This window comes from Globicephala melas, chromosome 10 (genome assembly GCF_963455315.2).
Source record: "Globicephala melas chromosome 10, mGloMel1.2, whole genome shotgun sequence".
NCBI classification, from domain to species: Eukaryota; Metazoa; Chordata; class Mammalia; order Artiodactyla; family Delphinidae; genus Globicephala; species Globicephala melas.
This window is the reverse complement of record NC_083323.1, coordinates 51,678,319-51,692,152: the sequence shown is the minus strand read 5'-3', so window position 1 is coordinate 51,692,152 and position 13,834 is coordinate 51,678,319. Positions and strand designations below refer to the sequence as shown.

Below are 13,834 nucleotides of genomic sequence, written 5' to 3'. Positions count from 1 at the left end.
TTGTTGCTAGTAGCAGTATAAACCACCACATAAAACTTAATTTGAGGGCTTCCCTGGTGGCGCAGTGGTTGAGAGTCCGCCTGCCGATGCAGGGGACACAGGTTCATGCCCCGGTCCGGGAAGATCCCACATGCCGCGGAGAGCTGGGCCCATGAGCCATGGCCACTGAGCCTGCGCATCTGGAGCCTGTGCTCCGCAACGGGAGAGGCCACAACAGTGAGAGGCCTGCGTACTGCAAAAAAAAAAAAGTATTTTCTATGTTTTTTAAAAAAAGAATATTAGATGTAAGCAATGTTTTATAAAATATATTTTATATAAGATTTTTTATTAATTTATTTTTGGCTGCATTGGGTCTTCATTGCTGTGTGCGGGCTTTCTCTAGTTGCGGCAAGTGGGGGCCACTCTTCACTGCAGTGCACGGGCTTCTCATTGCATTGGCTTCTCTTGTTGCAGATCCCAGGCTCTAGGTGCGCGTGCGTCAGTAGTTGTGGCATGCGGACTCAGTAGTTACGGCTCGTGGGCTCTAGCGCGCAGGCTTGGTAGTTGTGGCGCACGGGCTTAGTTGCTCCACAGCATGTGGGATCTTCCCAGACCAGGGCATGAACCCATGTCCCCTGCATTGGCAGGCAGATTCTTAACCACTGTGCCACCAGGGAAGCCCTATAAAATATATTAATATTCATGTTTTATTATCATATTGTACTCTTGGTGGAATATAACCTAAGAAACTGTCCTTGCATTTAAAGATAAAAATAATTATTCTGACTTTGAACTGAAGTAATCTACAAAAGAAATGTTATTCAAACTTTAGGCTCCATTGGCGTTGTGATGATCATTTCTGATTTTTGGTAATCCGGATCTGAACACATTGGTTTTATTTAGCTTTCCAGTTCTCAGGGAACAATAGAAACCAGTCTTCAGGATATTGAAAGCAAATTATCTCCAGGTGGATTGCTGGCAGATACATGGACCCATCAAGAAGGCACTCATCCAAAAGATAGACAGTAGGTTATAACTGCATTGGCAGTTTCTGCTCTTATTATTAAATGTCCTTTTTCACATTGACTCAATTAATTTATTTGGATTTTTCTTTCTTAAATAGTGTAGAAAAGCTACAAGTCCTGTTAAATTGCATTACAGAGATTTACTATCAGTTCAAAAAAGACAAAGCAGAACGTAGTAAGTAAAATTTTCCATTTGTTAATCTGAGTCAGCCCTACTAGTTGTAATTTGGTTGAATTAATTTGGTATATTTGTAAGGGTGTCTACATAAGTTATTTATTTCAGAGACTTGGTTCTGTCAGGGAAGAGGTTGAATGTATTAAAAATTATCCTTAAAACCAACCTTTTGAGTAGTTCAAATCAGGAATCAGAGCTCTGAAACCTCTAGAGTACATGCACGTAATGGAAAGGAATGAGATTGGCCCGTGGAAACTGAGGGGGACTAGAGAGGAGGACCCCCACCCCCATGTGAAGGGAAGAGCCACTAGTCACATTCACCTGATTGTTTTTCCAGTGTTCCTAGGCCTCAAGAGAAGCTAGAAATAGACTTTATTAGAAATATCCTGATTTTTAAATGTTGGCAGTTAATTTTTTTTTTAACGTTAGCACTGTACAGACCAAATAAAAGCATTTGTGGGCAGTATCTACCCATGGGTCAGAAGTTTGTGACATCTGCTTTAAACTCTTAGCCTTTATGAAGTAATAATCTCAAAAAAAATTGCATGTGATTTTATGATTCTACATTTACAAGAGTAATACATATTCTTATTTTTAGGACTAGCTTATAATGAAGAACAAATCCACAAATTTGATAAGTAAGTGTCCAGATTATGTTTAATAATTATTTTTGGTGATGTTTCTTCTTAACATTGGAATTAATCATAATAAAAAATACATTTTAGTCTTGACTTTATAGAATTGTTACTGTATGTGCACATATTTGAGGCCCACTCATCTGGCCCCTGGTTGAGAGGTTACTGAGACGGGAGAATAAGGGGGCAGTCTTCTTCTGCCTCCTGTGCTCTGATTGCAGAAGGACAGATAATGGAGAACATAGGCAAGGGCAGACTTAACCACCTCCTTAACCTTAACCTCATTCGATAAATAGTTTTTGACCATTCTCCACTATCAACTTTCTTTTTCTCCTCTTACTGCTATAATGTCTGTCTTAGAAACCTTAGGCTTTTTACCGTAAATATTCTAAACCCACAACGGTCATTACAGGAAATAAATTTCATATATTTGAAAATTCTTTAATATTGGAAATAGAAACAGTGACATTGGTTTAAGCCTCTGATTATTTCTAAATTACAGGCAAAAACTGTATTATCATGCAACAAAAGCTATGACCCACTTTACAGATGAATGTGTTAAAAAGTACGAGGCTTTTTTGGATAAGTCAGAAGAATGGATGAGGTAAGTAAACTTTCTGGGGGGTGATTAGTGATTGTCTGCACAATATATAATTTAATGTATATTATATATTTTAAGTAAAAATAATATTAGACTGCTTATTAATTGGTTCTTTTTGGTTTTCAGAAAGATGCTTCATCTTAGGAAACAGTTATTATCACTAACTAATCAGTGTTTTGATATTGAAGAAGAAGTATCAAAGTATCAAGACTATACTAATGAGGTATAGCTTCAAAATTATCTAGAAAAAAAGGCTTTTTCCTACTAGGAAAAATTAAAATAAAATTCTTCTAAGTTTATATCTGATAATGATTGAGAAGAGAGAAACAGGGTATAATATGCCTATATTCAGCTCTGCTTGCCCACTTGTATGTATTTTGAGCCAAGTTTTAAGATGTTTTACAGTGAAAAACATCTGATAGACCATTTTTTTAAATCATCTATAAGCAAAGTTTTTCTTAAAAAGTTTTAAGTATTATATCACTGATGGTTTTGAAATTAAAACTTAAAGCTTTAAAGGACTTATTAAAACCTGTAACATTTGATATAAGATCTGTAGTAAGTATTCTGTTCTGTGATTGATATGGTTTTTTGTTTATTTGTTTTTGATGTTTTAGTTACAAGAAACTTTGCCACAGAAAATGTTTGCAGCCTCCAGTGGAATCAAACATACCATGACCCCAATTTATCCATGTTCTAACACATTAGTAGAAATGACTCTTGGGTAAGAAATTTATTATTTGGTAACTGTAGTGTTTCCATTTGTTTTTATTTCATTTTGTGATCTTGCTCTTTTATTTTGAAATGTTTTATATTTGTTATGAATACATTTGCTAATATTATTTAATGACTTAGATCAATCTAGAGAACTAAACATACTATATATAAATATAAACTGTAAAACACTTGAATACTTTTTTTGAGCACAGGTACTTTTATCTTTATTTTGAATATAGTATGAAGAAATTAAAGGAAGAAATGGAAGGGGTAGTTAAAGAACTTGCTGAAAATAATCATATTTTAGAAAGGTGAGTAATACAAAGATCATTCTGCCCTGTAATTATATATGCAATTGAGTACATAAACATACATCTATACTTGTATCTGTCTGTCTTCCTGTATCAATAGGTTAAGCAGTGGGAAAGGAATATTAAGTCAGAACCCTTAGGTTTTGTGAATTTCATGGTGCCTTTTAATGTGTTTGGGGTTCTTTCGATAAAGACAAGTCAACTGTGATTGATTCCATTTTATAGAAACACTGGTTAATAGAATTCTTTGAATCAGTCTGTGAAAACGAAAATCTTTTGCACATTTTTCAAAACATTTTCTCATAAGAATTATCATTTTCAATTCTGGATTCAGAGTTGCTTAGGAAATGCCAGCACTCTGATCAGTGCTATGTAACTCAGAGCCCTCTGAACCCCTCCTTGCACGTGAGCGCCATCTGTTCATGGAGTTCTTTGAGGAGCTGAGTGTCTGCTTATCTCCAGAGTCCTAATAGATCAAGGAGAAAGAGAGTTGGAAAATGTACAGAGCCAATAAAGCCACTTTGGTGGCTGTTTCCTTGTCTGGGTTCCTCAGAGAAGTTAAGTCCTATTTGGCCCATGAATAGAAGCCTTCTCTTTCCAGCCCTTAGGTGCTTCTCCACAGGTCCTCTCACCCGCAAGATATTAACACAAGGATTTCACATTTATGTGGTGTTTTGTACACTTGCAGGGCACTTTCACGCTGCATGGCCTCACTAAGCGTGTATTCCAGCCTTGCATTCCAGGGCACAGCAGATAGTCCTTGTCCATGTTCCACAGGTGTTGACGTTCATAGCTGAAAAGATGAACTGGAGCTGGAACCCAGCCTCCTATCTCCCCACTAGCCCTGTTCTCTCAAATAAATGACCAAACATGTTCATAAGTTAGCTTGGAAAGATTAAATGTCAGGAAATCACATGATATTTGAGCTACATGCAGTAAGTTATCAGGTGCTTCTATAGTATTATCGATTTTTTTAAATGAATTTAATGAATTGGTAAAAAAATGTTTAAACAATATATAATTGTAAAAATTGAAATAAAAGACCCCACCTCCTCTTTCTCATACCTCCCCACTCCCACAGAAGTGATCAGTATTAATAGTTTGTTGTGCATGTGTGTTTTATAAGAATGGAATCATTCTGTTCATACTAGTTTAGTCTCACTTTTTTCACTTAAGGCTGTATATCAAGGGTACTTTTTCATATCCATACATATAGCTCTATTTTTCTCATTTTCAGCAGCTGCCTGATATCCTAGTTTATGGATCTGCCATATCAATTTGTGCATCCCTATTTGTTGGGCATTTAAGTTGTTTCTAATTTTTCACAGTTACAAAACATGCTTCAGTGAACATGCTTGTATATATACCTTCATGTGCTTGTGTAAGAATATTTGAAAGGTTGACTTCTTGATGTTTCTAGATGTGGAGTTGTTGTGTCAAAGGGTATGCACATTTGAAATTTTTTTATATATATATAAATTTATTTATTTATTTATGGCTGCATTGGATCTTTGTTGCTGCTCGCGGGCTTTCTCTAGTTTCAGTGGGTGGGGGCTACTCTTCATTGCGGTGCACAGGCTTCTCATTGTGATGGCTTCTCTTTTGGAGCACAGGCTCTAGGCACATGGGCTTCAGTAGTTGTGGCATGCAGGCTCAGTAGTTGTGGTGCATGGACTTAGTTGCTCCGCAGCACGTGGGATCTTCCCAGACCAGGGCTCAAACCTGTGTTCCCTGCATTGGCAGGCGGATTCTTAACCACTCTGCCACCACGGAAGACCCTGCACATTTGAATTTTGATAGGCGTTGTTAGTTTGTTCTCTAAAAGGCTTGTTACAGTCCCATTGTCAACACTGAATGTTACCAGTTTTTTAGATGTTTGCCAATTTGTTTAGTAGAAACCAACATCTTGTTTTAATCTTGTTTTAATTTGCATATCTTTGGTTAATAGTGATGTCAAACATCTTTTTATAGGTTTATTCAATTTTTTTTCTGTGAATTGCCTATTAGGTTTTAAAGTATTTTTCCTATTGGTTTTCTATTGGTTTCCTATTGGTTTATAGCATCTACATAGTAATTATCTAACTCTTTATAACTTTTTATAAATTTATGCAGTTTATAGTTTCTTCACAACTTTAGCTAAATCCTAAATTTATTCTGAAAGGCTAAAGATTAGCAAGTAGAAAAGACTATTAAAATATGTTTTAACAAAATTTTATATTGAATCACATGTTTTGTGGAATAAAATCCCCACTTCCCAAAGCATGTCCAATAAGTCATGTTTTATTTGCAGGCTTGACAATACATGGGTAATCAGACATGGCAGAATCATAACTTAAATGTTAAATGACCACTTAAGGATTTGTGCCAGAACTAGCCAGGTCTTGTGCTCTGTCTCCATATGGATATCTATCACTTCAGATTTTTTTGTATCTAAAATCACTTAACATCATCCTTCCCAACTCAGTCTCCCCTGTAATTTACTCATCTTCTTCCCCTTTCTCCTCCTACCATGAACATAAATTATTTTATTATTTATTTTTTTAATGAATTTATTTATTTATTTTTGGCTGCGTTGGGTCTTCATTGCTGCATGGGCTGTCTCTAGTTGCAGCGAATGGGGGCTACTCTTCATTGCGGTGCGCAGGCTTCTCATTGCCGTGGCTTCTCTTGTTGCAGAGCACAGGCTCTAGGCATGCGGGCTCTGTAGTTGTGGCTCGCAGACTTTAGAGCACAGGCTCAGTAGTTGTGACACATGGGCTTAGTTGCTCTGCAGCATGTGGGATCTTCCCAGACCGGGATCAAACCCGTGCGTTGGCAGGCAGATTCTTAACCACTGTGCCACCAGGGAAGTCCCCATAAATTATTTTAGACACTCACTCTTATTTACTCCCTTTCATCAAGTTTGGTAATCTTCCTTCAAACGTTTCTGTGTTCCCCCTCATCAACCTCATTTAGATCTCCTTTCCCCCTACCTTGTGAGCCATGATAATAATCTACTACCTATTTCCCTAACCAGTTCTTCCCATCTGTCATGGGTTTTACAGCCAAAGTAATATTCCCAAATACTGATCTAATCATACCACTCCCTTGGCTCAAAAATTTCTAAATTCCTATTACCTAAAAAGTCAAGTCTAAATTCATACTTGAATTAAAAGAATATAATAGTCTGGCCCCAGCCTAATCACCCAACTTTATTTTATACTGTTCCTCCAAGTAACATTCTGTTTTAGCAAGATTCCATTCCTTACTGTCCCTGACTCCCAACTCCACATCTTTGCTTATAAATCCCACCCCACCAAAAGAAATTATCCAGCTCTTTCTAACACTTTCCAGATTACATTACTCCCCCATTTTCTCTTAAGAAGTCTTCCCAAGCCACTGAGTTGTATTTTTTACATATTTATGATAGTGGCACTGTGTTTCAGTAAGAAATAGAGCAAATTATAGTTGGTTAACTCTTTAAAAATAATAGTTTATTCCTCTGAAAAGTATTTGATATTCTTCTTTAAAATGTTGGAGGCCAAATAAATGAATCTTTTGAGATCGCCTTTTTTCTTTTGTGTTTTAGGTTTGGCTCTTTAACCATGGATGGTGGCCTTCGCAATGTTGACTGTCTATAGCTTTATAAGAAGTTTGAGGCAAGTTTCAGTTTGCACAAGAAAATAGTGTTGGGGCATTAAATGAATGCCTCTGTAGGTGGTCTCTTGTTTTTACATTTCACTATTGGATGTGGTCTTGTAAATATGTACAATACTGTAAATATATAAAAAATATATAAATTTTTGGCTGCTAAGATGTAATTTTACTTTTTAACATTTATAATTATATGAGGACATTTGACCTCAGTGAGCACTGAGAAGAAAGCCATGACCGATACGTTGAGATACTTACTGATCCTCGACTCTTCTGAGTAAGACCAGCTAAGTCATATATCTCTGACTGCCTACTGGAAACATTTTTAAGTGGAACCAAAATTGGCATCCTTACAAATCAGTAAAGGCTGATTGTTAACACGTTTATAAGTGATAGAATGGAGAGGTAGCTTTTGTGAGTGGGGAGCAGAACCGAACCACTGTTTTACTAGGATCACAGTTTTTTTGAGAAGGATAAAGTGGCATTATCCTAGTTATCCTTGTATCTGTTTAATTTCAGGTAAATTATTGAGCAGAATTTTTAAAGTGATTTATTAAAAACTGTTCATTTTTATTTTGGCCATAAATGTATAATTGTCATAAAAATTTTAGGATCATTTCAACTGTTTTAAGCTGTATATTTCTTCTTTACTTTAATTCTGCTTACTACTTTATGAAGAAGTATCAATAAATTTCTCAGTTGTAATGTAAAGAGTTTGTATTTTTCTGTGTACAACAGTTTGAGAAACAAAAGTTATCTTTTGAAAAATAATGGGTGGTAATGGTAAATTATCCTCAGAAATTACACGAGGGGCAATTTTGTGACTCTTCTAAACCCACTGATTCCAAGTTTAGTAGAAGTTCTTTCGTAAATTCATAAATGTATGCTATACAAATCCAAAAGGAGCCTTCTCTTTGAAAAATATACACAGAGTTCTAGACTAAAGGATTGTGCTCAATGAGAAATTATTTTGCCCAAGAAGGATTTGGTTTTAGTTTGGTTTCTGACTTAGATGACTGAAGTATGATCATGTACAACCTGTATATCATAAAGAGATCATGTCCTAAGTAGTAAATAAATTTGGCTGTCATGAACATTGCAAAACTGAAAACGGATTAGGATGTCATTTGAAATCTCAAATTGATGCATCATTGTAGTAGGGAATTTTAAGTGTCACATGTATACATTATAAAAATAAATGGATGGGTCAATGATGTTACTTTTATAAATACAGTTATCCCCTATCAAAAACTGTTTAGTCTGAGAGGGTATGGGGCAAGGGGGTATTTAATCCCTTTTAATTTTAATTTTCTATTTGACCATCTAACATCAGTGTCTAATTGTGTAGTTTAAATGTTTATATCACTGAACACTAGGTAAAATTTTACTTAAATTATGTAATCAGTTAATATATTTGCAGATTTCGTTTTTATTTAAGCACCTCTAGAAAAGAATACCAGTAAACAGACCCTTGCTGTGGGGATTGTATATGTGTAAGTTATACTGGTAAGAACAATTCTGTTCCACACTAGTATTAATTAAGACTAACTGTTCTATTCCCCATTACAGCAACATGTAAATCAAGCACTCTTGCTTTCAATATTTTACCCTGAAGTATGCATCCTCATTCAAAACACCTTATGTCAGTAAATACATGGTGACATTGGCCTGCTAACCAAATTTTCAGAGTTACTATGTAAGTGAAATTAGCTTTAAAATAAGTTGCATCTCTAGTTTACTAGCTTTTTTTTTCAATATTGGGATATATTTCCAAAAGACAGGGATTAAAAATATTATATGTAACAAGTAGAAGAGTTAATGGATTTAACTCTTTTTTTTGATACTGTCTCTTCTTTTTTAATTGATATAAAGTTGATGTAAAATATTATATAAGTTACAGGTGTACGATATAGTGATTCACAATTTTTAAAGGTTATACTCCATTTACAGTTGTTATAAAATATTGTATATTCCTTGTGTTATACAGTATATCCTTGTAGCTTATTTGATACATAGTAGTTTATACCTCTTAATCCCCCACCCCTATCTTGCCCCTCCCTGCTTCCCTTTCCCCACTGGTAATCACTAGTTTGTTCTATCTGTGAGTCTGTTTCTTTTTTACTGTATTTACTAATTTGTTGTATTTTTTAGATTCCACATAAAAGTGATATCATACTGTATTTGTCTTTCTCTGTCTGACTTCTTTCAGTTAGCATGATACCCTCTAAGTCCATCCACATTGTTGCAAATGGTAAAATTTCGTGTTTTTTTTTTATGGCCGAGTACTATTCCATTATATATATATATATATATATATACACACACACATACCATATCTTCTTTATCCATTCATCTGTCAGTTGACACTTAGGTTGCTTCTGTATCTTGGCAATTGTAAATAATGCTGCTCTGAGCATTGGGGTGCATGTATCTTTTCAAATTAGTGTTTTCGTTTTTTTCGGATATATACCCAGGAGTGGGTTGCTGGGTCATATGGTACTTCTACTTTTAGTTCTGTTTTTAGTTTTCCAAAGTGGCTGCATCAATTTGCACTCCCACCAGCAGTGTACAAGGGTTCCCTTTTCTCTGCATCCTCACCAACATTTGTTATTTGTGTTCTTTTTGATGATAGCCATTCTGACAGGTGTGAGGTAGGATTTAACTCTTAATGTAAAAAAGAGATTATAGGTCTAACAGCAGAAGGAATAATCAAAAATGAAATAAGTGAATGTAAATTATGTGAAAAAAAGGCATATCTTTGAGTAAATAAAAAAGGAATTAGAGGTTAGGGAAGAAATGTGGAAAATAATCCCATCACATCTTCTAAATGTCCCATTTTGATTATTTTTGGAAATTAACAAATACTGTGTAAGTGGCTTATAGACCTCGTTGCACTGTGTCGAAGCAGAGTGTCTCTTCTTAGATGTAAAGATCTTTTCCTCAGGGACTTCCCTGGTGGCGCAGTGCATAAGACTCTACGCTCCCAATGCAGGGGGCCTGGGTTCGATCCCTGGTCAGGGAACTAGATCCCACATGCATGCCACAACTAAGGAGCCGGCAAGCCGCAACTAAGGACCCATGAAGCCGCAACTAAGGACCCCTGGAGCCACAACTAAGGAGCTGGTGAGCCACAACTAAGGAGGCCACCTGCCACAACTAATACCTGGTGCAACCAAATACATAAACAAAACAAAGAAGTCTCTATTTAAAAAAAAAAAAGATCTTTTCCTCAAAATATCTCCTTAAAAATATAATACCTGCATCAATAAGTTATCCAAAAAAAAAAGTTATCCAGAACGTGTTTTAGTTTGTTTTCCTGTTATTTTTTTAAGCGATGAAGTTTGCTTTTTGTGGTGTTCTGTGCTAAAAATAAGAGGTTTGTTGTTTGGAATTAAGAAAGGGACTATCAGTAGGAATAAGCAATCTTGACAATCTTGACTGAAATGTCTAAACTTTATTGTCCCTTCAGAATCACAGCCACAACCAGAGCTTTTATCTCTGACTTCAGTCCACTCAGAAGGGCATTTTTCGCATTGTGCTTTGTCTTTGAGGAAGTGCTGCAGAAAATTTATAGTTACTCAAACTTTCAAAACTGAGAAGTGCTGGGACAGACACTGTTGAAAGGAAAACATAAAGAAGTCTTAACCCTATTGTTTTGGGCAGGATCCACCAGCCCACATCCTATTTTTAGGAAGATGAAAGTGTCAGAAAGTCTTACACTATTGTTTTAGTTGAACTTTCTCCCCACTTGTCATTTATAAGCAGACTCCTAGGCATATTTCTAAGAACTCATGAAAATGGAACAGAAATCAAAAACATCTGACCTGGAAACGGAAACTGGTAATATGATAATATCCTTTTATGTGTGTCTGTAAATCAGCCCCAGAAATTTAGTGTATCATATAAAAAAGCACTGTCCAACTATCACGTCAGGCTCTTATAAGGACTAGTCTCTGAGTAAGTTTATTTCTTTTGACATAAACAGAATGCACAAAGACCAGTTGTTAGATGTAGTTCCAGGGGTGATGATGGGAACCCCAGTCCCACTGGCAGAGCAGGCAGCCAAATGCTGGTGTCTGCTGAAATCACACACTAAAGTTAAAGAAGGGTCTGGAGAAGTGTTCAAAGGGTCAAAACCCAAAAAGTATCCTGGAAATAATCTTTTATACACTTCTTGACTTGTAAGAATCAGTCAAATTCTTTTTTTCTGCGATAGATTCCTGACAAGGTTTAAAATACATATCATTTTTCCAGTAAAAGATGTACAAAACAAATGGAATCAAGGCTCTGGCTTTAGGAGGCAGCGTGTTAATCACCAGCAAGTCCTACGAATTGCCATTGACAGTTCTGTTGGGTGCTGAGTTAGTGGATACTGGTTACTTTGCTCCTCTGTGAAAGTAATTGTATTTCTATAGAGGAGGTGGGGCAGGGGTGGGGTCTGTACTTAAAAATTATCAAGTGTTGCCTTAGGTTAGAGTTTGTGAAGCTTAAAACTCTTTCTTTAGAAAGAACATCTATTAATACAGTTTCTAGTTATGAGGGCTAAGGACACCAAAGGAATGACAGGGGAAGGGGATTTAGGGCTAACAGGTGGTCCCCAGACATATTGGCTGAAAGAGAGTTCACAGCTAAAGTGTCATATGTGGGTATTACTGTGTTTTCCCCATCCGTGCTCTCTGTGAAGTGTTGTTCTGGAACACTTACAGTTCTAGCTATGGCCATAAGAAGTGACTTTAACAAGACATTCAGAAGAATAGCCCAGCTCTTTTACTGGTTCCCCAAGTCACTGACCTGCTCGAAGAATCGGAAATCCAAGTTGCTCTGGAGCCAAGGTGGAGGTAAGTTATCTGAGGCTGATGCTTCATTTGAGATACATTTTTTTGTTACTAAAATGGAGCCTCCCTCAAGTAGGGGGGGAAGAAATAAAGCTCTTAAAGCCTTTAAAACGTGTTATTTAACATGGTTATCTGAGAGAAAATTAAGAGAAAGCAATTTGAAGGTGAGATATTAAAAGCCATGAACATTTTATAATCCAATTTATGCTTTTTAGGCATTTGGGTTCGAAGAAGTTTTCTAGAGAGAGATGGAGAATGTTTAGCTTTAAAAAGCAAATTAAAAAATAGCTCTTATTTTCAATGAATCTCAGTTTGCTTGTGGAATTAAAATACCTTAGAATAAACAAGAAAAGAATAATCAAGTGCATTCCCCCCCTTTTCCTAGAAAACTAAAAATGTTAATGGACCTCATATTTCTTTGGGTCAGTCTCTACGGCATATCTTAGTCAAGCATTAATGTAAGATTTTAAAGCACCTTAAATATGCTGCTGTGTAAAGCTCTGCATTTCTGTCCATTCCTGCCTGGCTGGAATGTGAGAGGGTCAGGGGAGAGGGGGTTGAGGGAAGAAGGTACCTGATGTACCTTCTGCAGAGTCCAGCTCTCACCTTCCTACTTTGCACGTGGGAGGAGGGCTGGACACGCCACCTTGGACCAAGGTAAGCACCTTCTCTTCCCTCACAAGTTTCATCTTGCAACTGACTTAAAATTATAGTTATGGCTTTTTGATACCCATGTAGCTCTGCATCTTATATAAGTGCTTAACATTTATCCCTTGTCTGATAGATAATCAAACATAATCTGATGATTTGATAGATGACTCAGCACCAGAGCCTCCTTTAATTAACACAGAAATGACTGTGATCTGTGTTCACCAAGGAAGGTATCTGATTAAAAACTACAAAATGTAGGGCCTAGTACATTTCAATCATCTCTTTTTCCTTAAACTGATATTTTCTTTCATTTCTTTTTGACTATCAAAATATGTATTATCTAACTTAATAGTTTAAAACTCCCTCAGGGGTTGTGTGTGTGTGTGTGTGATCCCTCATATATGGAATAGCATAATTTGGGATGTTAGAGCTTCAAGGGAACTTAGAAAAATCATCTTCTCTGATCCATTCATTTTAAAGATGAGAAACTGCCCCCAAAAGGTTAAATATCTTAACTTCCAACACTATTACATGGGAAGAACTAGAACTTTATCCTGAATCATCTGATTATTTGTCCAGTGCTATTTTTACCACTCCACAGTGCTGTGGTTTGTAAACATCAGAGGATGTGAATATATAAACCCTCACTGAACTCAGTAGTTTCCCCCCCACACACCACCATATCCTCAGTTTCGCTTTCTCTGGTTTCAGTTACCCGCAGTCAACCTCAGTCAAAAAATCTTAAATGGAACATTCCAGAAACCAACAATCCATAAGTTTTAAATTGTGTGCCATTCTGAGTAGCATGATGAAATCTTGCAGTGTCCCGCTCCTTCCACCTGGGATGTGAATCGTTCCTTTGTCAGGTGTATCCCACCTGTTAGTCACTCAGTAGCCATCTGCGTTATGAGATCAACTATCACAGTATCACAGTGTTTGTGTTCAAGTCACTCTTATTTTACTTAATAACAGCCCCAAAGTGCAAGAATAGTGATGATAACAATTCGAATATGCCAAAGAGAAGCTGTAAAGTGCTTCCTTTAAGTGAAAAGTGGAAGTTCTCAATAAGAAAAAATATATGCTGAGGTTGCTAAGATCTACAGTAAGAACAAATCTATCCCTGAAATTGTGAAGAAGGAAAAAGAAATTTATGCTAGTTTTGCTGTCACACCTCAAACTGCGAAAGTTACAGCCACAGTGTATAAGTGCTTAGTTAAGATAAAAAAGGTATTAAATTTGTACAGTAAGGGGCTTCCCTGGTGGTGCAGTGGT

At 36.4% G+C, this 13,834-nt stretch overlaps 2 protein-coding genes across 2 annotated transcripts in view; both read left to right on the top strand.

Moving 5' to 3' along the window:
- The window catches only part of TBK1 (TANK binding kinase 1), a 40,398-nt gene extending 31,183 nt beyond the window's left edge, over positions 1-9,215 (top strand). The window contains exons 14-21 of the mRNA XM_030866393.3: positions 883-1,004; positions 1,103-1,179; positions 1,778-1,817; positions 2,317-2,418; positions 2,542-2,638; positions 3,033-3,139; positions 3,372-3,443; positions 7,012-9,215. Of these exons, the coding sequence (XP_030722253.1) occupies positions 883-1,004; positions 1,103-1,179; positions 1,778-1,817; positions 2,317-2,418; positions 2,542-2,638; positions 3,033-3,139; positions 3,372-3,443; positions 7,012-7,063 (669 nt within the window). The 3' untranslated portion in view covers positions 7,064-9,215. The remainder of the gene's footprint in view (positions 1-882; positions 1,005-1,102; positions 1,180-1,777; positions 1,818-2,316; positions 2,419-2,541; positions 2,639-3,032; positions 3,140-3,371; positions 3,444-7,011) is intronic.
- A 2,617-nt stretch (positions 9,216-11,832) lies between these two features.
- RASSF3 (Ras association domain family member 3) overlaps positions 11,833-13,834 on the top strand; it is a 152,343-nt gene continuing 150,341 nt past the window's right edge. Inside the window, exon 1 of the mRNA XM_060306667.2 lies at positions 11,833-11,914. The gene's annotated coding sequence lies outside the window, so the exon portion shown is untranslated. The remainder of the gene's footprint in view (positions 11,915-13,834) is intronic.